This window comes from Lynx rufus, unplaced genomic scaffold (genome assembly GCF_022079265.1).
Source record: "Lynx rufus isolate CCGP_SWC_20201006 ecotype Redwood Valley unplaced genomic scaffold, mLynRuf1.p SCAF_17, whole genome shotgun sequence".
Lineage (NCBI taxonomy): Eukaryota > Metazoa > Chordata > Mammalia > Carnivora > Felidae > Lynx > Lynx rufus.
The window spans coordinates 6,277,143-6,303,286 of record NW_025814831.1 but is presented as its reverse complement, the minus strand read 5'-3'; the positions used below and the strand labels follow the sequence as shown (position 1 = coordinate 6,303,286).

General features: G+C 46.6%; 1 protein-coding gene across 1 annotated transcript in view; it reads left to right on the top strand.

The window, feature by feature from the left end:
* Positions 1–11,240: 11,240 nt before the first annotated feature.
* Positions 11,241–26,144, top strand: part of EML1 (EMAP like 1) — a 77,983-nt gene continuing 63,079 nt past the window's right edge. Inside the window, exons 1-2 of the mRNA XM_047079778.1 lie at positions 11,241–11,418; positions 23,748–23,883. Of these exons, the coding sequence (XP_046935734.1) occupies positions 11,262–11,418; positions 23,748–23,883 (293 nt within the window). The 5' untranslated portion in view covers positions 11,241–11,261. The remainder of the gene's footprint in view (positions 11,419–23,747; positions 23,884–26,144) is intronic.

Genomic DNA, 26,144 nt, shown 5'->3' with positions numbered 1-26,144 from the left:
TCTGACCACGAATCGTGTGCCATCACGGGAGGGCTTGCTTTTACGCCAGTGCAGGCCTCTCTCGTGGACCAAGCACTTACAGAATTTGTTCAGCAACTGTCGTGAACGCTGATCTCACTGAAGGCCGGTGTTTGCTTTCGGCTGCTACGAACAACGGTAGTCACAACGGCGAGCTACGGCGACACCACACTGCCCTTTGTGTCGAGCACCTGTCTGCCATCACTGTGTTAGATGCTCGTGTACGTTACCACCTACCCTCACAAGGACTTCCGGAGACGGGCAGTATTCTTCCGGGAGCGGTCGAGCCATTCGCCAAGACTGCACGGCGAAGCGACGGGCCCAGGGATTGAACCCTCCACAATCTGAACCCCAGAGCCGTGCTCTTCCTGGAGTCCCAGGGCCCAGGCAGCCGAGAACAGGTGACGCGGATTGCCAGCCTTCCTGAGAACTGGTTTTCCGAACCGTGTTTGGCCCTCGACAAAATGCCGTCACGAGGCTGGGATCTGTAGCCCTGAGAAGGTCCGTCGCTGGTCTAGGGTGCAGAGGAACTCGCGGAGCCCTTAGCCCGCTAAGACAGCTGCGTTACGGACTTCACGCCAGCGTGGGTTTGGTTCTGCGTCAGATTAAATCTCGTCTGTCGCTTTGCCCGTTCCGTCAGCCTGTGCAGCCTGATCGAGGACAGTTAGTTTCCTGAGGCTGAGATAAGGGACGCCCCGCCTGTCGTGTGTAACCAGATCCCCGCGCCTTCCTCAGGGAACGAGCAGGTGCACAGTCCTGAAGGTTCCAGTTCATCCAGAAGTTTAAAAAAGCCCCAGAGGTGAAAATACAAAGAATATTGTCTTTTTCAAACCTCCCTCTAACTCCACAAGGTGCAGTGATGCTGGACAAGAATGCAAACACTTTGAAAAAAAGATAAAGCTATTCAGTTGCTAGCACTGTTTTAATGACCTCCGTGGGTACATTTTGGGGCTACAAGCTGCAAGAATGAACATTACTTTAAAATATATAACTGGGTGGCTCCGTTGGTTGAGCATCTGACCTCGGCTCGGGTCACGATCTCGCGGTCCGTGAGTTCGAGCCCCATATCGGGCTCTGCGCTGACAGCTCGGAGCCTGGAGCTGCTTCGGATTCTGTGTCTCCCTCTCTCTCTGCCCCTCCTCCACTCATGCGCTGTCTTTCTCTCAAAAATAAGTAAACATTAAAATCAATCAATCAATCAATCAATCACATAACTTGGGGCACCTGGGTGGCTCAGTCAGGTAAGCTTCTGACTCTCGATTTTGGCTCAGGTCATGACCTCACAGTTCACGAGTTCAAGCCCCACATCAAGCTCTGTGCTAACAGTGCGGAGCCTGCTTGGGATTCTCTCTCTCTCTCTCTCTCTCTCTCTCTCTCTCTCTCTCCCTCTCCCCCCATCTGCCCTGCCCTGCTGTATGTGCGCACTCTCTCTCTCAAGTAAATAAACTTTAAAAATCTTAAAAAACAATAACATACATAACTTGCTAGGGGGGTTAATCATCTGAATTGCCAATCGGATAAGGTTTTTCTTTGATGGAATTCAGATCCCCTCTCCCATCTCGTGCCCCAGAATGCTGGGAGATGTTCAGGGGCTGGAAATGGTTTGTGTTGGTTAGACCAAGCTTTGGGTTTTGTTTTTCCTTTCGCCAGTTTCTTCGCGAGCTGAATTTGAATCTGTAAAGTCAGTTGAACAACACTGGCCTTTTCCATACCCACGAAGGTTAAGAACTACAGACAGCTGACACTGCTCCCAAGAAGTCCTCCGGTCTGTTCCTGAGAGTAGCTACCTGAGGAGCAGAAGTGAGACAATCCATACAGGTTAGTTAGGGTGGCAGTTCCGTCAGGATTTTCAGAGCACTGGGATTACGTCACGGGGACCACTTCAGCAAGTCTTGCAAATAGAGGTTCTCTTAAGCAGACAGATCTTCAGTGTTTAAAATTTTTCTCTTTAATGTTTATTCATTTTTGAGAAAGAGAGAGACAGAGTGCGAGCAGGGCAGAGAGGGAGGGAGCCACAGAATCCGAAGCAGGCTCCGGGCCCCGAGCTGTCAGCACAGAGCCCGACGCGGGGCTCGAACCCACAAACCATGAGATCGTGACCTGAGCTTAAGTTGGACACTTAACCGACTCAGCCACCCAGGTGCCCCTGGACCTTTCGGTTTGTAATCACTTGTATTTGAAGGTAGATATTGAGGTGGTCGGAGTTCTGTGCTTTGGGTTTGGGGAGGTTTTTATTTTAGGTAAAATGTTAAAATTGGGGTTTTTTTTTCCTGTACAAATTTGGCAGTATAATTAAAATGGAATCTGATTTCTGCACTTTTATGAAAGCCATCTATAGAGCACGCTGAGGCCACAGTGATCCTATTTTCCATTGTAAATTTTTAGATGTGTGTGGGGGTATGTCTATGCAAGGTGGTGTGGTAGCAGCCAACTTTGTCCTTTTCAGGGCTGTGCCGGCCCCCACAGCCAATGTGCACTGTCTCTCACAGCTGCTGTCTACGCAAAACAGCCCCCGACTCACAGAAATGCACGACTCTACGTGCCAGATTCTTTTATGACTTGGAAAACATGTTTTATTCATAAAACACTAATTTCCAATTGATTTTTTTTAATATTTATTTATTTTTGAGAGAGGGTAAGCAAGGGAGGGGCAGAGAAAGGGGGACAGAAGATCTGAAGCAGGCTCCACGCTGTCAGCACAGAGCCCGATGTGGGGCTCAAACTCACTAACCGCAAGATTATGACCTGAGCCGAAGTCGGATGCTCAACCGACTGAGTCACCCAGATGCCCCTCTAATTAATTTTTTAGTGCTATTTTGCATAACAGTGTTCAGACAACACATGGGGATTTTGAAGGAAAGGTTAACTTTGGTGATTTTTATCAGTGATAATAATTAACAATAACAACGACTGTAGGCTGATTGTAGCCTGCATTTATTTACAAAGCATTTACAATATGCAAAAATACATCCTAAGAGCTCTACGTATATTAACTAATTGAATAGTACAGCAACCTGCTGAGGTAGACAACTGTTGTTGTCCCTGTCTTACAAGTGGGGAAACTGAGGCACGTGGAGATACAATAACTTGCCCTGTGTCACACAGCTGGGAAGTGGCAGGGCTGGGATTTGAACCCCTGTGACCTGACTCCAGCGTCCGCACTCCTGGTGACTAGCGCGAATCCCTCTTCTGGAAGTCCTCTCCAACTCTACTTTGGCTCTGGAATGGCTTCACCCGATCCTTCTTCCTGAGGTCCCCGTGCGACAGTTGCTACCCGGGCTGGCCCTCCCTTTGAAAGATTTTATTCAGCTCTTGCCTTGCTTCTCAGGGGGCAGACAGAGCTAACCTACCTTTATATCCACCCCCCCCCCCAACTTCTCCCTTCCACTTGGCTTGCCCTGATGAAGTGGGACTTCCCTGCTTTCCCATCCAGGTCAAGGGACAGAAGGAGAAATCACACAGAACTGCTGTCTGTTCGCAAGAAGCGGTGTAGACCTTAGGGACGGTCTCTTTCCAGTGAGCCGCAGGTGTTCTCATTAGAATATGTCTTTGCTCAGGTCTCAAGGCGTAATAGCCACCAGCCTCAACAATCCAAATAGCAACCCCTAACTGACAAAGCCAATGGGTAGACCACATCTCCCTTGGACTCCCCAAAAGTTATTTTATTTTCTATGTTAACATTCAACAAATCTGCTCTTTGGAGACCGCTCTACGTATCTTAACACAATATAGATTCGTGTAACCCACCACCGCTGTCAGGATGCGGAACGTTTCCGTCATTCCCCAAAACTCTGGAGTGCTGTGCCCTTACCCCAACTTTTGGTAACCCCCGATCTGTTCTCCTTCACTGTAGCTTTGTCTTTTGGAAAATATCGCATAAATGGAATAACACAGCACATAACCTTCGGAGACTGGCTTCCTTCGCTCGGCGTAATACCCTCCAGATCCACCCAAACCACTGTATCAGTAGTTAGCTTCCTTTTTATTACTCTACGGAGGTGGCACGGTTTATGCGGTCACCAGTTGAAGGACATTTGAGTTGGCTGCAGTTTTTACCGCTTCCAACTTTTGTGTACAGGCTTTTTATGAATGTGGGTGTCCGTTTCTCTGGTGAGTCTGGGTCATGCGCTATGTGTATATTTAACTTTGTAAGAAACTGCAAAACCATTTTTCCAGAGCAAGTGTACCATTTTATGTGCCCACCAGCAACGTAAGAGGGTTTCATGTTCCCCATATTCTCTCTGCATCTTGTTTGGTCAGTAGTTTGTATTTTGGCCATTCTAATGGGCGTGTAGTGATATCTTGTCTCATTGTGGTTTGAATTTGCATTTCCCCAATGGCCGGTGACACTGAACATCTTTTCATGTGCCTGTTTGCAGTTTACCAAAGTGTCAATGAACTCTTTTGCCTATTTTTTAATTGGATTGTTTTCTGACTGTTGGGTTTTAAAAAGTTCTTTCTATGTCTCCATCAACTGGGAGAGACAGAAAGAAAAAGACATAGTCACCAGTATTCCCAACGAAACAATACAAATCCTACTTTAGGAGCGTAGAGAATGGAATATGTAGTTCTTGGAAGGCAAGGAGTGTGAGAAAAGATGATTTGCCAATTCTTACCTCAAGTTTGATTTCTTGGGAGAGAGAGGTCTGTGACGTGTTTTTAAAGAGTTATACAGTGTTTCCCTCATAGGATCTGTTAAGTTCTACATGTATGTGAATGCTTGATGAGTTCTTTGGGTTGTCCAGCATTTAATACCCGTTATTCTGTCTCAGAAGTACCATAGACACACTTGAAAAATGTTTGTGTATGAAACTATTATCTGTTACTTAGAACGTCGACAGAACTTGAATTTAGGGGCATGACAGATTTATATCCAGTAAGCAGAAGTTACAAAACGGTAGATTTCAATTTCAAAGGCCATGATTATCTGAGTACTTCTGATGCTTCTCAGTTCCCTTGTCTTTGTTTCAGTTGTTTCCGTTGTCTGGAATGTGGCTCTTCTTGCCTTTCTACATAAATGTTTTTATCCACCAAGGCCAACCCCTGCTTGCTCCTGTTTTCCCAGATGAAATCCAGATACCCATTTACGCATCTATTCATCCATTTTCCAAATATTTATTGAGTTCCTGCCCTGTGTTACATATTGGGAGAATAACTCGGTGGACCAGCAGAGAAGATTTCTGCTTTTATGGAGCTTACATTTGGTCGATGTTCTCAGAGAGCAGCCAGCTTCTGATTTGGTTGATTTTCTTTGTTTGTCCGTGTTTTATCCCCCTGACTTCATCTCTTTTCTTATTTCTCTTCTTTTTGCTTGATTTCGTTTCTAACATTTATTTATTTTTGAGAGACAGAGCAAGACAGAGCATGAGGGGGGAAGGGCAGAGAGAGGGAGGGACACAGAATCCAAAGCAGGCTCCAGGCTCTGAGCTGTCAGCACAGAGCCCAACGTGGGGCTCGAACTCATGGACTGTGAGATCATGACCTGAGCCGAAGTCAGATGCTCAACCAACTGAGCCACCCGGGTGCCCCTTGCTTGATTTTTTTTTTTTTTTAATTTTTTTTCAACGTTTTTTATTTATTTTTGGGACAGAGAGAGACAGAGCATGAATGGGGGAGGGGCAGAGAGAGAGGGAGACACAGAATCGGAAACAGGCTCCAGGCTCCGAGCCATCAGCCCAGAGCCCGACGCGGGGCTCGAACTCACGGACCGCGAGATCGTGACCTGGCTGAAGTCGGACGCTTAACCGACTGCGCCACCCAGGCGCCCCGCTTGATTTTGTTTTAATTTGCTCTTCTTTTTCTAGTTACTAGTGAAAGTTGAGAATCATTGATTTGAGGATTGTCTCCTCTTCTAACAAAGAGATCTTAAAGCTATTAATTTTCCTCAAGGACCTGCTTTAGCTTGTCCTTGTGTGTCCCACACATTTTGAAATGTTACATTTTCACTATCGTTTAATTAAAAATATTTTCTAAGTTGTCCTGTGATGTTGTCTTTGACTTAATGATTATTTAGAAGTATCTTGTTTAATTTACAAATAGTAGGGGTTTTCCGTGTGGTCTTGTTTTTGATTTATAATTTAATGCCACTGTGGTCAGAGAACATACTCTTCTAGTCTTTAAGTTTGTTCCAGTCTGCTTTTTTTGCCCAGAACCTGATGTGTCCTGGTGAATGTATCGTGTGCACTGCCATTGTTGAGTATAGTTTTCCATACATATCAGTTAAGTCAAACTGGTTTATAATGCTGTTCAAAACTTCTATGTCTTGAGTGATTTTTTAAAAATTAATTGTCCTATCAGTTGCTGAGAGAGGAGTGATGGAATCTTCAGGAATAATTGTGGAATTGTCTATTTCCCACATTCATTCTGTCAATTTTTGCTTCGTGTATTTTAAACCTCTGTTATTGTGATTGTCTTTCTGATAAATTGATCCTGTTTTCATTATGAAATGGTCCTCTTTATCTCTGGTAATACATTTGATTTGGCATCTATGTTATCTGATTATTAATATTTCCACTCTAGCTTTCTTATGCTTATTGTTTGCATGCTATGTCCTTTTCTTCATTCATTTATTTTCAGCCTGTCTGTGTCTTTGTATTTAAAGTATATATCTTGTAGACAGCCTATAGTTGGGTATTGGTTTTTTTTTTTCCTGACATTCTCAGACTTTTAATTGATGTGTTTAAAGAAATTAGTGCATTAATGTAACACCAGTGTTTATTGCTATGTTAGGTTTGGGTTTATCATTTTACTTTTTTTCTTCTATTTGTCTACTTTTTGTTCCTCTTTCCTTCTTTTCTCTCCTTTTGGATTATTTGAATATAGAATTTCAATGTAATATTTTTGTTGTTTTTGTTCACCTATACTTATTTGCATTATTCTTTAGTAGTTCCCTGGGGATTACAATATACATCTTTAACTTTTCACAGGTCTCTTCAGTTAATAATGTATAATATTAAAATCTTGTGTAAAATATTAAAATCTCATATAAAATATTAAAATCTTATAGATCCATATCTTCCCCATCCTTTGTGTTATGGTAGTTATATGTATTACATGTACACACCTATAAATCTTACCAGTGTTAACAATTTTCATCTTTATTTTTTTTAATTTTTTTAATGTTTTTATTTATAGTTGAGACAGAGACAGAGCAGAGCAGGGGAGGGGCAGAGAGAGAGGGAGACACAGAAGCCAAAGCAGGCTCCAGGCTCGGAGCTGTCAGCACAGAGCCCAACGCGGGGCTCGAACTCATGAATCGTGAGATCATGACCTGAGTCGAAGTCGGAAGCTTAACCAACTGAGCCACCCAGGTGCCCCTATAATTTTCATCTTTAAAAATTTAAAGGTTTTTAAGAACATTAACAGGAAACTGCAAAAAGAAAAAAAAGTCTTGAACTCATTCAGATATTTATCACTTCCAGTGATTTTCATTCTTTCTTGAGTATCTGAGTTTCCATCTTCTATAATCTCCCTTTACCCTGAAGAACTTGCTGTGGGACTTCTTAGAACATAGATCTGCTGGCAATGAATTCTTTCAGTTTCCATTTATCTGAAAATGCTTTTTTTTTTTTAAACCTTCACTGTTAGAGGCTACTTTTGCTAGATATAGAATTCTGGATTGGATTTTTCCATTCCGTACTTTAGAGATGTTGCATTCTCTTCTAGTCTCCATCCATGGTCCTTGCCCAGTATAGACCATGTCAGTTTGCTCGTGCTGCTTTCAGTATGTGCCCTTAATCTAGTTTTCAGCAGTTTGATTACGATATACCTTGAGGTGAGTTTCTTTGTGTTTATTTTGCTTGGAATTTGTTAAACATTTTGTTGTTTTCTGTTTCTGTCCTTCATCGAATTTAGGACTGGGGGGGAGTCCTTTATATTTCAGATTTTTTTTCTGCCTTGTCCTCTTTCTTCTTCTGTTCCAACTTAATGTACATTGGACTGGTTGAGGTCGTCTAACAAATCCCCAAGGGACTTGGTTAATTTTTTCCCCCAATTCTTATCTCTGTGTTCTTTACCCTGGATACTTCCTCTTGCCCCATCCTCAGGTTTACGTGTCTTTCCTCCATCACGTCCATGCAGCTGCACCCGTTCGGTGAACTCTTTACTTCCGAAAATGTGTTCTTCAGTTCTGAAATTTCCATTTGGTTCATTTTTACATTGTTTCTGTTTCTCTGCCAGTAATTCCCACTTCTCCACTGAAATTTTCATTCACTGGAAATAACCTCATTTTCCGTATCTGTTAGTTCCAATATTTTGTTCATCCTGGAGTTGGACTCCATTTATTTTCTTTTCTCTTGAGAATGTGTTCCGCTTGTTGATTCTTAAGTATGTTGAGCAATTTTGGATTATATCCTGGACATTATGAATCTTAGGTTGTGGGGATTTTGTATTCCATGATTTTCCTCTAAGAAGTGTTCTTTCCTTTGTCTTAGCGGCTGCTTTTCTTGGCTGGATTTGAACTGCTAACTGCTTCTTGGGCAGTGCCTCCGGTCTCAGTTCTGATCTTCTGCTCTTAGCTGTAACACTTGACTCTGTTCTATGCGGGTGTGATCCGCAGGTCAGCCAGAGATGGGATAGACAGAGTTTGGGAATCCCCCCGCTCTGGCTTCTTCCCTTCTGGGATTTCCCCACTCTCTTCAGTGGTCACAGTTTTTGGACTTCACGTTTTGGCTTTCTTAGCACAAAATGGCTGTGGGGGTTTCCCACATGTACCCTTAACCCCACCGCGAGTACCATTTAACTCTGGCTAAAAGCCATGGAAAGGAGTTTCTTGTATATTTTTCCAAGTGAGTGTAAACTCCCCACCAGAGTTTATATACCTGTGTCTCCTCTCCAGTACCTTCAAGTAGTTGCTTTTTGTGTAATTTCCAGGCTTAAAATTGCCTTCTGCAGGAAGGTGCTGTCCACAAGGGGTCTGTCCTACCTGGAAACAGGCACAACTCTGTGGTACTTACGTTTTATAGTTGGGATGTAGAAGATAATCAAGCAAGAGCACAGTAATGCTATGAAAGGAATAAATAAGGTTGACGTGATCGGAGCACCAGCCTTAGGTAAGGTTGTTAGGAAGGTTCTCTGAAGAGCTCTGTTTGAGCCGACACCTGAGAACAGAAAACAGAACAAGCAAAAAAAGCTTGTTAAGAAATGTTTCAAGCAAAGGCAACAGCAGATACCAAAGAGAGAGAGGTCAGTGTGACTGAAGCATGGAGGGAAAGAAGGGACGATGTGAAATGGGTTTGCAGAGGCCAGGAGACCTTATGGGACACGGGAGGCCTTGGTAAGGAACTGGCGATTAACAGCTCCGTACGAGAGGCTGGGATTGCCATCGAGGTCACGGGGTGCTTAGCAGACAGCTCATGTTACTTTGTCAGACTAGCCGGCCCTTAACAGGCATGACTGATAGATGGTGTAGTCTTGTTTCGTTTTCTTCCGTTATTTTAACGAAGTAAAAAATCTTATTTATGTGGTCTTAGATTCTGCATTGCAGCTAACTTTTATAACGTTACCATCTATCATGTTTTCATCGAATAACAAAGATTATCCATAAGTATCTGAAGGGGCTATTAAAATACTTCTTCCTTTCCCTACTGCGTGTCAGTGTGAGGCCAAATGTTCTTTATATACTTCAACCAAAATAACATATCACAGCAGACTGAATACATAAACAAATCTGGTTCTTCGCTAGTAAGTCAGCCATGAAAGAAAATTTTTAAACAGTCAAAGATGTCAATCCTTTCACAAAATTATTTTCGTTTTTAAAAAGATAGCAGTTTTTCCATAAAAATGGGCTACTTAATATGTGATACTTTTGTTCTTTGTAGCTAAGTCATGCTTACATATTTGTAAAATGCTGTTTTAATTTTCAGCACAGCAGATACTGATAGGCACAATTCGCACAAACAAAAGTTATTTGTGGTCCCCAGTAAGTGTTGCTAATGTAAAGGAGTCCTGAGGCCACAGTGTCTGAGAAGTGCTGTGTTAAGGCTATTTTATGTGGGAAAGATAATACATCACGACAATGGTTTTAACTTCAACTATGTGGCGAAGTCATAATTTTTAAGTTTATTTATTTATCACGAGAGAGAGAGAGAGAGAATGTGAGCAGGGGAGGGGCAGAAAGAGACGGAGAGAGAGAGAATCCCAACCAGGTTCCCCGCTGTCAGCGCAGAGCCTGATGTGGGGTTCAAACTCAAAAAACCATGGGATCGTGACCTGAGCCGAAACCAAGAGTTGGACACTTAACTGACTGAGGTACTGGGGTGCCCCAAGCCTTTTTTTCCCCAAATTTTTTATTTAAATTCCAGTTAGGTGGGGCGCCTGGGTGGCCCAGTCGGTTAAGTGTCCAACCTTGGCTCAGGTCATGATCTCACAGTTTGTGGGTTTGAGCCCCACGTCCAGCTCTGTGCTGACAGCTCGGGGCCTGGAGCCTGCTTTGGGTTCTGCGTCTCTCTCTCTCTCTCTCTCTCTCTCTCTCTCAAAAATAAACATTAAAAAAAAACCTTCTAGTTAACATATAGTGTAACATTGGTTTCAGGAGATAGTGTTGTCTTGGGATTATCTGGCCAGCCCTTCAGTTAGCATAGTCAGAACAAAAGCGAGACGGTGATGGGGGCGGGGGGTGGATTTCTGCCATGTGAGGGAGATGCACCTGGTCCCTCCTCTACCTCTGAGGTCTCCAAATGTCATGGGAAAGAACATTCATTGGCCCGTGTCTAGAATAATACAATAGCGCTTAAAACCTCAGCTAAGAGGGGCGCGTGAGTGGCTGAGTCGGTTAAGCGTCCGACTTCTGCTCGGGTCATGATCTCGCAGTTTGTGAGTTCAAGCCCCGCATCAGCATCGGGCTCTGTGCTGACAGCTGGGAGCCTGGAGCCTGCTTCGGATTCTGGGTCTCCCTGTCTCTCGGCCCCTCCGCTGCTCATGCTCTGTCTCTCTCTGTCTCTCAATCGTAAATAATGTTAAAAAAAAAACTTAAAAAAAATAAGAAATAAAACCTCAGCTAAGAGGAAATGAAAAGCGCGAACGGAATCACTAAAGACTAGAGCAGAGTGAGACGTTGTAGTTCTGTGTCGCACGAGACGGCCCGTGGTTTCTGCACGAGAGCAGTGGCCTCCAGGCTATGAACGGTACCGTGTCCCAGCAATACGCTCCGGGCGTGCGGGTCGGTCCCATCCCTCCGGGGGGCACTCGAGAGTCACTTGTTCCTCTCCTTTGGTTTAGATGACAGCGCTTCCGCCGCGAGTAGCATGGAGGTGACGGACCGCATTGCCTCCCTGGAGCAGCGCGTCCAGATGCAAGAAGACGACATCCAGCTGCTCAAATCGGCGCTGGCCGACGTGGTCCGGCGGCTGAACATCACGGAGGAACAGCAGGCGGTGCTGAACAGGAAAGGACCTACCAAAGGTGGGCGCCGTAGAGGCACCGGGGCAGCGCTAGACTTGGTCTCGCGGAGGACGCTTGCCCTGGCGGATGCAGGCCCTCCTCAACAGCGACAGAACCTCCGAAGATCAGGGAAGGGCTCTCAGCATTGCCCAAACCATCACACGAGGCGGGACAGGGTCTTTAACTTTATTTAGTTATCTTTGGCTTGACATGAGGGGATCGTTAGCCTGTGGTTACATGTGCAGGTGGCCAGGACATGCTTGTGGAGTCAAGGAGGGAGCCATCCAGGGGCCACCGCTGGGAGCACAGGTTTATCTTGCAAGGCAGAGCCGAGCACAAGGAAACCCCCATGATCCTCTGGGCGCCTGGGAGTCTGTTCCACCCAGAAACTTTCTGACAACTCTCCTCTCTTTCCGTGTACTCAGCTTCTGTGCTGCCATTCTGTTCGGCACAGCCACCAGTTAATGGTCCTACGCCACAGCGAAGCTCTGCCCAGGACTGGGGGCCCCCAAGGGGCAGGCCCTTCCCTGAGGAGCTCAGAACCCGCAAGCTAGGAAGCTCCTTCCGGGCACAGCCTGCTGTGTCCTTTGAATGTCCTGCTCTGCTGTCCAGGAGAGCGTAGCCAGCTACAGAGTCTGTATCTCGTGGGTTTCTGGCAAATTTATTTTTTTTTTAACTTTTTAAATGTTTATTTAGTTTTCAGAGAGAGACAGACGGAGCACAAGCAGGGGAGGGTTAGAGAGAGAGGGAGACACGGAATGCAAAGCAGGCTTCAGGCTCTGAGCTGTCAGCATAGAGCCTGACAGGGGGCTCGAACCCATGAACCGCGAGATGATGACCTGAGCCGAAGTCGGATGCTTAACCGACTGAGCCACCCAGGCGCCCCTAAAACATTTTTTTTAAGGTTTATTTTTGAGAGAGACAGGGAGAGAGAGAGAGCGCCAACACAAGCGGGGGAGGCGCAGAGAGAGAGAGGGAGACACAGAATCTGAAGCAGGCTCCAGGCTCTGAGCTGTCAGCACAGAGCCTGACGCGGGGCTTGAACCCACGAACCACACGAGATCATGACCTGAGCCGAAGTCGGATGCTTAACCGACCGAGCCCAGGCGCCCCTGGTTTCTGGCAAATTTAAATCATTTCATTTCCCTGTGACGCCCGTGAGTGAAATATAAGAAAGCACTATTTGTGTTGGAAGTAACTTTGTAGTGACCCTCCTCTTAAAATTTTGCAAGTACGACGCCTCATAAAAGTTTCCTGCTAATCGTACTCGGTTGCCTGATGTCCACTTTCAACCCATAGACCTTCCTCATCTTTTACCAGATCCCCGCTCCTTGTGGCTAACTTTAGAAAACAGAATTCATCTTGGCTGTCAAATTCCTTTACTTAAAACATTGCAGATCACACTGCTATGTAAATGTCCCTTTAAAATTAGCTTTGTTTGTTTGTTTGTTTGTTTGCTCGGATTTAACGAATTATTTCACACTTTCCATGTTTTTCCTGGAGTCAGGAGAGGGTACTGTCTGATGTCACATATGCTAGTTTTCTCTCAAGTCCTTGGCTACATTTTCCCATGTCTGTAGGAAAAAATGTATTTCTTCTTCCTTCAGGGTAATCGTCACCAGCTCTATGTGAGATATACTTGTGGACAACGTTGACATGTTTTCTGTAATTCTTGTATCTGAGCATAGTTGCTACGTGATGTTACAATGTTACGTTAATTTCAGGTGTACAATTTGTACCTTACACCCTGCTCACCACAAGTGTAGCTACCCTCTGATACCATACACGGATACATCTCCAAGAATCTTTTTTTAAAATGTTTATTTATGTTTGAGAGAGAGAGAGAGATCGTGAGTTGGGGAGGGGCAAAGAGACAGAGTGTGAGCACGGGAGGAGCAGAGAGATAGGGAGACACAGAACCTGAAGCAGCTTCCAGGCTCCAAGCTGTCAGCACAGAGCCCAACACGGGGCTCGAACTCATGAGCTGTGATATCAGGACCTGAGCCGAAATCGTACACTTAACCAACCGAGCCACCCAGGCGCCCCTTGAATAATCTTTTTAAGTACTGTTTTTCTCCTTCTAAGTTACAAAGTCATTAGGGAATTTTAAATAGAAACTAAGTTATTTTAGGTATTCTTGACCTACTCAGCTTTCCAAAAATAAATCTGATGACTACTATACCCTAAAGGGTACATTTGAAGTCGTTGCTTTATATAAAACTTCAGACTTCCAAAACGTCTATTTTTAAAAAAAATTAGGGAAAAAAAATAACGCAAGAGGCCTGCCTGTGAGTTTCTTTTCTTGATTAAGAGTAAAGTTTTATGAAACTTCCTCTAAGAGAATAGTTTCTTTTCATGGTGAGATCTGATGTGTTTTTTTTAATATAATATTGTTTTCATAAGTAAAAGTAAATCACGGTATAAAGCCAGAGGGTCACGCCGAGAAATAGAACAACGGTCATAAGAAAGCTGGTGAGTGGGGTGGCATCCCCCACATGGAACGGGCCATGACTTTCCCGCCTTGTAAGCAGTTAATTACAGGACAGTGGAACTGGAGGTGGGGAGGTGGAGAAGTGGGCCCATCAGAGGCTCTGGGTCGCTGCTTTCCTTCGGGAGAGAGCCGTGTTGGTACATGTGCACCTGCCGCTGGGTAGCTGGCACTCAGTAGCCATGGTTCAGTTGGGGGATCTTTCAGACCGGACGGATCTGACACAAACCTCCTCTGTGTGTAAAAGGCCGCTTCACGTTATTTTGGCTTGCTGTCCTCCTACAGGCTCGAAGCAGACAGGACTCAGGGCATTCTAACTTTTAAGTAGTAAGTGATGTTTCCCCCCCAAGGTCAGCTGTCTGAACCTTAGGGTTCAATGTTCTGAGCTTTGGGCACCTAACTTCGTGCTGTTGGCCCAGCGACGGGAATGGCGGTGCAGCAAGAAACAGGCCACGCTGGTAGGCAGTGAGCTCTCCAAGTGCTCAGCACGGCTCAGCTCGAAGGAAGTGTGTGCCGCGTCTGTGCCACAGTCACCCCGATGGGCAGACTGCAGAGTCTGTACAGTAGCCCCAGGGTTGCCCGTGAGGCTGTAAATCCCTTTCCATGGTAGTACTTCCCTTTGTTCGAAGATCGAAGCTTTGACTTACTTTATTCTTCTTCGTATGACTTCACTCGCGTAACAATGAGAACTGCCGTCTCGGGAAAATAATTCACTAACAGATCAAGTTCGTGGCCTCCTGAGACAGGGGGGAGATTGTGGCCAAGCCATCAGATGCTGGGCCTGTGGACACAGAGTTTACATGGGAGGGAGCTGTGACTCACACCGCTTTTCCCTGTCAACATTCTCCTGGTGCCGGGGATTTTTAACCAGTGATGCCGTCCTGGGGCTTAGGAGTCACTAAGTCTCCACCGAAGCCCCTCAGACGTTGTTATTCGTGTTTTCTTTTGCCTTTGGGGTTTTTTTTAAGTATTGAGAACGGGTTGCCCTGCCACACTTCTTACCTACAGACAACCTCAGCCCACAAAGGTTGCCCTGCTTATGTCAGATTGACCTTCAGATGCGGAGATTTGGTATGTTTTAATTTTGCTGAGCTTGGGTTACCCTGTACTGGGGAGAAGAGAATCAAATAGTTTTCCCTGCTACCTAACAATGCGGTAAGAAGACCCCCGTGTATATTGATTGCTGTTATGAGTATAAATACAGAAATGTGTTTTATGAATAAAGGAGTTCATTGCAACAGCATGCATATTGGAGAATACTTGGATAGGAAGGAGCAGAGGGAGGGGCGCCCAGGTGGCTCAGTCGTTAAGCGACCCACTTCAGTTCAGGTCATGATCTCACGGTCCGTGGGTTCGAGCCCCGCATCAGGCTCTGTGCTGACACAGCTCAGAGCCTGGAACCTGCTTCAGATTGTGTCTCCCGCTCTCTCTGCTCCTCCCCCACTCACGCTCTGTCTCTCTCTGTGTCTCAAAGATGAATAAATGTTAAAAACAAAAAAATTTTAAAATAAAGGAGCAGAGGGAGTGCAAGCTACAGGGGCCGAAAACTGCAGCACTGTGTATGATCGAACACTGGGTCCTCGTTAAAAACGTTCACGTTACTGATAGCAACAGGGAAAGCACCTGTGTGTTACATTAAGAGTCACAAGCAAGATAGAAAACTGTATACACTGTAAAATTCAAGTTAATAGACAAAATCTACACAAAAAGACTGCAAAGAAGTATAACCAAGTGTTTTCATTGACTTTTTTTTTTTCCGGAGTGGTGGGATTGTGACCTTTTTTTCTTCTTTATACGTTTAGTTGGTTTCTAAATGTTCTTTGGAGTAATAAGCAGAAGAAATTCGTGTTTTAAACGTGACACTTTTCTGGGGCGCCTGGGTGCCTCAGTCGGTTGAGCATCCGGCTTCGGCTCAGGTCATGATCTCACGGTTGGTGGGTTCGAGCCCCGCGTCGGGCTCTGTGCTGACAGCTCAGAGCCTGGAGCCTGCTTGGGATTCTGTGTCTCCCTCTCTCTCTGCCCCTCCCCTGCTCATGCTCTGTCTCTCTCTGTCTCTGAAAAATGCATAAACATTAAAAAAAATTAAAGTAAAAATGACTCCTGTTTTACCACGTAAACTGATCTTCACCTGCCCCGAGGACAGCAGCAAGAAGCAAGTGCCCAGAGGCTGGTGGCCTGTTCTCAAGAAGATAAGGAGTCCTGATTTGGAGTTAAATTCACAATAGACCCATTGTATGTATGCATGGCTGATTTCCATCTCAGTGCAAGGGGAGTGCTGTGAGATTTTAATGGAACACGTAGTCCTTGTCCCCCATATCTGGAATTGTCCGCTTTGTTCCGTACTCACCAGCAAGTAATTCACATTTACCACTTTAAATGTTGCTCCTGTATTCAGGCCTAATTAACTCTGCCTCAGGTATCTCGGATCACAACTGAAATGCTACGTTAATTCTTCCCACATCACATTCAGGGTACCTGACTGCACCCTGATGTCCGAAGCATTCTGTCCTGGATGTAGCCGTGCCCGTGGGATAATAGCTCCCACTCCTCCCGTGCCTGCTGCGCCCGGACACGATGCTAACACCTTTCCACTCCTCACTCCCAGTGCTCTAGCAGTCCTGCAGGGTGGGCGCTGGGATCCTTATTTTTAAGAAGCGAAGGCCCGGAAGGGTGGTGACTTCTCTGAGGCTCCGTTGAAGTAAGCCGCGCTGAGTCAGGCCGGTCCTGTGTGATTCCTTTATTGCTCTGTGCTTCCCAACATCCCTTGAGATGTGAGCTCCCAACCATCCTGCCCTCCCCCCCAATGAATGCATTCCAAATACATGCCATTCATCATGCATTCTCTTTTGATTTTAGAAATTCTTCTTTCGTGCTGTGTGTCTACGTTTTGCCCCTAGGAACAATTGAAATGTTATTTAAAAAATCCCGTTTATGAACCAGCAGAATGTCTCCTATCTTAGTGTCGTGTGGCAACGGAGGAGTCATTTATCTCAGCACCTGATGAGCGGAAATTGCGTGTGAGCCCTTCCCTCGGTGCAGTTTCTCCTCCACAGTTGTAAACGTTGCCCGTCTGAAGATGACGCATTGTCCTACAGGCTGCTCTCGTATCCTCCTGTCCTCCCGCTCGCAATCCAGGCTGCTGCCTGTTCACACTGGACGTTAGCAGGTGTTTTTTCTTCCAGAACATTCCCTTTATGGCAGCCGCCTTTCCTCCTCGAGTGGCTAACCACATCCAGATGGGCAAACCTGGCAGCGACCTGAGGAGGCGTCACGTGCAAAATACGCAGTTACTAGGCATGTTGGTGGCAGCTGTGGTGCTCTTGACCAAGCCCGTGGCCGTGACAGCCTGAGGATGTTACCAAGAGCGGCACAGCCAGCGAGATCTTGCCAAAGTAGGGGTCTCTCCACCTTCTTTGCCACTCCGAGGTGGTCACCATGCCTCCCTGCCATCCTGTGTTTTCTTTCATGATTGCATTTTTTTATTTTTAGAAACTTTTTTAATGTTTATTTTTGAGAGAGACAGAGACAGAGCGCGAGTGGGGGAGGGGCAGAGAGAGAGGGAGACACAGAATCCGAAGCAGGTTCCAGGCTCTGAGCTGTCAGCCCAGAGCCCGACGCGGGGCTCGAACTCACAGATGGTGAGACCATGACCTGAGCCGAAGTCGGACGCTTAACCGACTGAGACACCCAGGCGCCCCTTCTTTCATGATTTCTTATCAGAGCTTTAAGAATTCTGTTTGTTTTGAGGACACTCTGTGACAGTGTGACGTACAGGATCCATTACACCCTGTGCGAAAGCCACTGCGCGCAGCTGATATCCTCTCCGTGGGTTTCCACAGCCCTATTTTCCCTTTCGGGAGAAGGACAGAACGAGGTTATGACGAGACTGGATTTGAGATCAGTGCGGTCTGATGGACACATACTTGTTGTGTTCCTTCTGTGGGGGCATCACAGCAGGTCCCACCATCAAGGAGCCTCCCGTCGTGGATGGAGAGGACAGGTGAACAAACAGACGACTGCCATGTGGTGTCCTGGGTGTGGTGACACAGGACACCCCTGGCACAGGCCAGGGAAGTGGGAGCAGGGAGGAGGCTCACCCAGCCTGGTTTGGCGGGGTGTGTGTGTGTGTGTGTGTGTGTGTGTGTGGTGGGGTGGGGGTCCTGGACGAGGGGCCAGAGAGGAGCTGGGTACAAGACGTCCTCCTTGGGCCCTCTGGGTCCTGTCTTTTTTATTTTTTTAATGTTTATTTATTTATTTTTTGAGAGAGAGAGAGAGAGAGAGAATGTGAGCAGTAGCGGAGCAGAGAGGGAGGGAGAGAGAGAGAATCCCGAGCAGGTTCCCCGCTGTCAGCGCAGAGCCCGGCTCGGGGCTCCATCTCCCAAGCCGTGAGACCGTGACCTGAGCCGAGGTCAAGAGCTCAACCGACGGAGTTACCCAGGCACCCTTGTGGGTCCTTTCTGCAGGGACCACGCCGCCAGGCCCTTGCCCTCCCCCTCCCAGTTAGGTCTGCGCACGGGGAGCCCTCGCTGGGGCTTGGAAGGAGGGGAGAGAGGGGGGCCTTACTTCCTTGGCTCCTGCCGCGTGGGGTCCCTCGGGTCGGCTGTGTCCCTCCTCTGAATGTTGCTTCTGCTCCCAAAGCAGTTTCTCTCCCTTTAGGTTCAGGTGACTGCTCCCCCCATCAGCCCCTGGGGCCCAGGAGGGGTGACTCGCTCTCTGCTGTCAGCCCAAGAGACAGAGCAGCATACCTGGCCGGCCTGCCGCCGGAGCAGGGTGTGCAGAGATCTAGGGGATACCCCTCCCAGCTCAGGCATCGTCTGCGACCCCCTCTGCTCTGCAGAGTGAGATTAGCTCATCTGGAACAACAGTGTGTAAGCCAGTGCTCAACTGGGAGGCCCAGACTGGTGTAGGAGCTGGGAGAGGCCATCCGGGAGGGCAGAAATGCCCAGGAGAGGACAGCGGCATAGCCTGTGGGTCTCAAAGTGGGGTCCCCGGAGCAACGGAGGCATGCCCTGAGAGCTTGCTAGAAAGGCAGATTTCTCAGGCTGCACCCCAGACCCAGGATCGGAAACACTAAGGGCCGGAGCCCCGCGTTGTGTACCGTAGCACGCCCTCCAGGTGAGTGCACACACCCACGTTGCTAGCCCAGCAAGAGCAGAGCTGAGGAGGTGGAATTGTTTGGCTTGTTGGTTTGTGGGGGGCACACGGAAGCACCTGGGGACACGGTGGGAAAAATACAGTCGTACGGATAGAATGAGAGCAGATGGCTGAGGTTACAAAAGCCCACATCCTAACTGGCCGGGTGGCGGGGAGGTGCACTAACCCAGGAGTTGGGATGGTGTCCTCTCCCCTCCGCGGGCTGGTTGTGAAGTAGGAGCCCCCAGATGTGCAGGTCCCGTGTCAGTCCTGGTTACATGCAACATGGTGCGGTGGCTCCTGGGGGCCGTTGGAGGTGGCGGCGAGGGACATCAAGGTGAGGGTCATGGGGAGGCGAGCCTGGACCCGGCTGACGGAGCGCCCCGGAGACCCACCCTTGGGGCTAGGAGTCGTGCTGCAGGGACAGGCTGGACAGGCAGGAACGGAAGGGACAGACAGGCTCACATATGCGTCGTTCTCATCTCTAGGGCTGCCATGACAGGTGACCACAAACTGGGAGGCTTATAACAATGGACGTATTCTCTCCCAGTCCTGGAGGCCGGCAGTCCAAGATCAGTGCCGCTGGACTGAAGTTGAGGGGCGGGCAGGCCTGGTTCCTTCCAGAGGCTCTAAGGGAGGCTGTCCCAGGCCCCTCTCCCCACTTCCGTGGCTGCTGGCCATCCTTGGCATTCCCTGGCCTCTGGACGCTTTGCTCCAAGCTCTGCGTCCACAGGGACGTGGCCTTCTCCCCAGGGAGGCTCTGTGTCTCTTCTCTGCTCCTCACAAGGGCACCATCATTGGGTTCAGGGCCCACCCTAATCCTGTATGACCTCATCTTAACTAATTACATCTCCAAAGACCCTACTTCCAAGTAAGGTCACATCCTGAGGTTCTGGGTGAACATGAATGTGGGGGACTCTGTTTAACGCAGTACATGTACTTAAAAAAAAATAACAACCCAGAATGGGGCCAAGATGGCGGACAAAGCAGAGAGAGGAGGAAGAGCGGCCGTGACGGTGCCTGTCTTCCCGCTGGGGAGAAGGGTCCTGGGGACCAGCACGCTGTGTGCGAGAGAAGATGGGGAATCGTGGTTTGGGAGCCGTGCTGCCTCCACTGAGGAATGCTAGCTCCCAGTGCGCCCCAGGCCCTTGAGTGAGCAGGTGCTCGGGAGATGAGGAAAGAGAGCATAGAGGGTGGCGAAGGGCTTCATGCTCTGGCTGGGGAGCCGCCTGTGGCTTTTGCCATTTTCGGTCACATTTAACAAAAGAAGGAAGCTGGGACGCCGGGGTGGCTTTGTTAGTGAAGCGTCAGGCTTCGGCTCAAGTCATGATCTCGCGGTTCGTGGGTTCGAGCCCCATGTCGGGCTCTGCGCTGACAGCTCGGAGCCTGGAGCCTGCTTCGCATTCTGGGTCTCCCTCTCTCTCTGGCCCTTCCCCTCTCGAGCTCTGTCTCTCTCTCAAAAATAAATAAACATTAAAAAAAAATTTTAAATAAAAATTAAAAAGAAAGAAGGAAGCCTAGCCTTCTGCTTTAGGGGCCGAAAAGTTCCGGTTCATTAAACACTTGGCATTCTAGGCAGTTTTGTTAGTGTTTTCAAGAACATAAATTGAGGCAGATTTAATTCTGTGATGGACAAAACAAATTCTGCTAGCATTTCAAATGATTTTGTTTTTTTAATTTCAGAGTAGTGTTAGATTTACAGAAGAGTTACAGGGATAATACAGACAGTTCCCATACACCCCGCACCCAGGTTCCCCTACGATTAACGTTCTACATTTAGTATGCCACCACGGTGATACATTTTTATTAATTAAAGGCACACTGTATTTAGATTTCCTTAGTTTATCCTTAATACCCTTTTTTGCTGTTGTTCCAGGATCGATCCAGGATCACATTTGTCTCCTTAGGCTCCTCTAGACTGACAGTTTCTCAGACTTTTTCCTTGTCTCTGATGACCCTGACAGTTTTGAGGAGCCCTAGTCAGATGGCTCATTGTCCTTCACCTTGGGTTTGGGTAGGTCATGGGTTTTGGGGAGGAAGACCGTAGAGGTAAAATGCACGTCCCTCACATCCTGTCAAGGTCACGTGCTATCGGTAGGACTCATCACTGTGACGTTGGCCTGGACAGAGTTTGCCAGGTTTGTCCACAGTGCAGTGACTCCCCCCGTCCCCACGCTGGACAGTGCAGAAGGCAGTCACTATGCCGCCCACACTTCAGGAATAGAGAATTGCACTCCACCTCCTTGAGTGTCTACGTAAATTATCTGGAATTATGCACGGGAGACGTATCTTTTCTCCCCCCATTTAATCATTTCCTCTGTTATCACCTTGTATCGGTATGGACTCATGGATACTTGTATACCTCAGGCTGTGACCCAGTACTGCCTTGTGTGGTTTGTTCCTGCGGGTTTCCCAGCTTTGGCTACGGGGAGCTCTTTCAGTTGGCTCCTGAGTGCCTCTGACTTGACCCCATCAGTAGAGGGGTTGGGGTTTTATTACTGCTTTTGAGCACTTCCTTTCTCTCTGGTAGTACAGGACGCTCCAGGCCCGTGTCGTGGGTGCCCTGCCCCAGCCCCAAATGTGGGCATTTCCCCGAGGAGTCCAGGCTCCCCTGCTGTTGTGGAATCGTGTTAGAAACCAAGGTTTGGGCGCCGGGTGATACTGCTTTCGGCAGTCGTAGCGGGCAGAGCTAAGGCATGTCTGTGTTTATACAATATGTGTTTACATACGCATGTATAATTGTGTATCTGTGGCTGTTATCAGGCTGAACCTGGCTCATTGCAGCCTCCCCCTGGCTTGTCTGTAGCCTTGCTCTTCAACAATGAAGCCTTGCTCCCACCATCCTTCACCCGTCTCTTAATTGTTCTCGCCCTAGTGTTCATGATTGTGGTTTCAGAGGTATAGACCATGCCCTGTGGGAAACAATGTTACTGACTGGAGCACAGTGCTTACCATGTGCTCCCGGGTAGGCAGACAGTCTCTCCCCATTTCCACAGCACCTCTCCTGCCCCACCCCCTTCCATGACATCGTAGTACATACTGGTAACGTAGTTTGATTCTTTTATCTGTCATGGGTTCCCCCCCCCCACCTCCTAACTGATTTTTCTTTGCAAACGTTCAAGTTCATTCTTTGTGCCATAAGAGCCTGTAAGTTTTGACAGATGCCTGATCTCACATAGCCACCATGCAGCATCACATAATCATTTTACCACCCTAAACTTCTCCTAGGTCTTACCTGTTCAGCCCTCCGCCCCCCACCTGGCCAACCTCTGGCAACCACTGATCTGGTTTTTTGTTTCTGTAATTTTGCCTTTTATAAAAAAATTTTTTTTAATTTTATTTATTTTTGAGAGAGAGAGAAGAAGGCAAGTAGGGGAGGGGCAGAGAGAGAGGGAAACACAGAATCCGAAGCAGACTCCAGGCTCTGAGCTGTCAGCACAGAGCCCGATGAGGGGCTTGAACCCACAAACTATGAGATCGTGGCCCAAGCCAAAGTTGGATGCCTAACCACCTGAGCCACCCAGGCGCCCCAGTGTTTTGCCTGTTATAGACTGTCATATAAATGGAATCATACAGAACACAGCCTTTCGAGCCTGGCTGCTCTCACTTGGTGGCATGGATTTAATAAGCCTCAGCCCTGTCCTTGGCGTGGATTTCTTCCTCACTTTTTTCTTTTCTTTTTTTTTTTTTTGCTGAATCATATTCCGCGGTCTGGACGGACCACAGTTTGTTTTTCCACTCACCCATTGAAGGGCATCTTGGTTGCTTCCAGTTCCTGACAATATTATGAAAAAAAAAAAAAACTGCTATAAATATTAAATGCAGGCTTTATACAGACATAAGTTTTCAAATCAGTTGAGTAAATAAATACCTAATGTCACACAATGCCTGGATCCTACCACAAGACTATATTTAGCAACTGGCAAACTGTCTTCCCGGGTGTCTGTACCATTTTGCATTCCCACCAGCCATGAATGAGAACCCCGCGGCTCTGCATCCTGGCCAGCAAGTGCTACTTTGTTTGTTTTTTTGGATTTTAGCCACCCTAATAGGTGTATAGAGATATCTCATTATGGTTTTAATTTGCATTTCCCTAATGACAAAAGATGTGGAGCATCTTTTCATATGTTTATTTGCCATCTGTAGATCGTCTTGGGTGAAGTGTCTGTTCAGATCTTTTGCCCATTTTTTTAATTGGGCTGCTTGTGTTCTGACTGTTTTAAGCATTCTTTCTTTATATTCCAGATACACGTCCTTTATCAGATATGTGATTTGTAGATACTTTCTCCCAGTCTGTGACTTATCTTTTCATCCTTATAACAATGCATTTCACAGAGCAAGCGTTTTTATAATTTTAATGAAGTCCAAGCAATCTGTTTTTCTCTTTCATGGATCATGCTTTTGGTGGTGTATCTAAAAAGCCACCAAACCCAAGGTCACACGGATTTTTCTCCTGTGTTTTCATCTAGAAGTTTTATAGCTTTACGTTTTACATTCTGGTCTTGGGTCCACTTTGAGTTAGTTGCTGTGTAAGGGGCGAGGCTGGTGTCTAGGTTCCTTGTCCCAACATCCTTTGTTGAAAATCTCTGCTGAGTTCTCTTGGTGCCTTTGTCAATCCTGCCAGCATTTTAAAACTGATACCCTCTTCCTTCCTCCCTGTCTTAAGTTCTGTAAAAAGTTACACTGACAAAGGGGAAAGTTCTGATTACATTTTCTGCTCATCTCACAGCAAGACCACTGGTGCAGACCTTGCCCTTAAGAACCACCATCAACAATGGCACCGTGTTACCAAAGAAACCTAGTGGCTCTCTGCCGTCCCCCTCCGGGGCCAGGAAAGAAACTGCTGTGGCAACGGCAGCCAAAAGGTAGGTGGAGCGCGCCTTAAGGGAACTCCGAAAGGAGTTCCATCTCAGACTTAAAATCAATATCACCTTTTCATACGACCCTTGTTAATTTCTTGTGTGAATTAAAATTCATAAAAGTATAAGATTTGGTGTGTTGACATATCAGGACCTATATAAGTTTTTCTGCCTTTTTTTTTTTTTTGACTTAATCTTACTGTCTCTGAAATCCCATTGGCTAACAGCACAGTGTGCCATTTTGTATTTTAAAGTTCTCTTTTAAAAACACAAATGGGAGTGTAACCTGTGTGCAAATGAATATGCTCTTCCCGAGTTCCTCTCTGGCACAGAGCAAAACTCAGGTCTCCAGACCAACCTCAATTATTTACCTGTAAAATTTGGATAAGCTCATCCTTTTAAAATTTTTTTTTTTTCAACGTTTATTTATTTTTGGGACAGAGAGAGACAGAGCATGAACGGGGGAGGGGCAGAGAGAGAGGGAGACACAGAATCGGAAACAGGCTCCAGGCTCTGTGCCATCAGCCCAGAGCCTGACGCGGGGCTCGAACTCACGGACCGCGAGATCGTGACCTGGCTGAAGTCGGACGCTTAACCGACTGCGCCACCCAGGCGCCCCAAGCTCATCCTTTTAAATTGTGCCAAACGGTGATGTTCTAGATACTGATGTTGTCTCTCAGAGCATAGTTTGCTCTTAACTTTTCTATAATTTCATAATCGTCATATGGAAAGTTTATCTTTTATGTAAAAATTTTATATAAAAATCTTTTTATCTAAAAATTTTCTAAATTTTTAGGCTCTAGGAAATTCAATGCCTGATGGTAATGTAGCCTAGAAGACCCTGGCTTGTTATGAGTACACCGTGGAAGCCATAGAACTTTTTACGATACTAACTGGCCAGTAGGTGCCCAGACACAGAGCGGAGCAAGCTCTAGGGCGCGCTGGGGCCACCATTGGGCTTGTAGGTGTTAGCTTGGATGCTGGGTTGGGACTCGGAATGAAAACCTAGCGATCTCATCTTCTGTTTTAAATATGTAGGTTTGCACTCTCCCTCACCAAGTGTATTTTCATTGTGTTTTGATCAAATAGAGTTTCATGTACTTGTTGTTTGAGAATTTTAAGAAAATTGGTTTTTTGGGGCTTTTTAAAACTTAAAAAATGAAATTCTTAGCCTCATTTTGTATCTGTTTCTTAAAGTATATTTATTTATTTTGAGAGAGAGAGAGAGAGAGAGAGCACGAGCATGCGCATGGGGGAGGGGCATGTGCCTCTCATGAGAGAGAGAATCCCAAGCAGGCTCCGTGCTGTCAGTGCAGAGCCCGACACGGGGCTCAATCCCACGAACGGGGAGGTCATGACCTGAGCTGAGATCAAGAGTCGGATATTTAACCAAATGAGCCACCCCGGCGCCCTCGTTTCTGTTTAATACTTACTTGAATCATTTATTTCTAATCCACGTGAAATGCCCTTCTAGAGTCTAATTGACAGTAGTAGATACGGACTTTTTTTTTTTCATCTAGATGCTGAAGATTGTCAAGGCTTTTTATTTCAAAGTTCAGATTGCCATGTGTTATAAAGCACATGACGTTAAATTTATCGCCTTAATCGTTTTTAAGCATACAATTCAGTAGTCTTAAGTACTGTTGCACGTTGTTGTGCAACAGATCTCCAGAACTTTTTTGTCTGTTTTTGTGTGTTTGTTTGTTTGTTTGTTTGTTTGTTTCTTTCTTTCTTTCTTTCTTTCCATTTTAATTCCAGGATCGTTAACACACAGTGTTATATTAGTTTCAGGTGTACGATACAGCGATTCACCACTTCCCTACGTCCCCCGGTGCTCATCATGACAGATGCCCTCCTTCATCCCCATCACTGACTCCCCTCATACCCCACCCAGCTCCCCTCTGGTAATCATCAGTTTAAAGAACCTCATTTTGCAAAACCGAATCTCTACCCATTAAACAGTAATTCCTATCCCCAGCCCTTCACAGTCACCTCTCTGCATTCTGTTTCTGTGACTTTGACTACTTTGGATGCTTCCTCTGAGTAGAGACATACAGTATTTGTGTGTCCCTTTGTGACTGGCTTATTTCACTTAGCATGATATCCTCAAGCTTCATCCGTATTGTAGCATATCACAGGATTTCCTTCTTTTTTTAGGTCTGCATAATACACACACACACACACACACACGTCACCGTTTCTTTATCCATTCAACTGTCGATGGACACTTGGGTTGTTTCCACCTCTTGGTTATTGTAAATGATGCT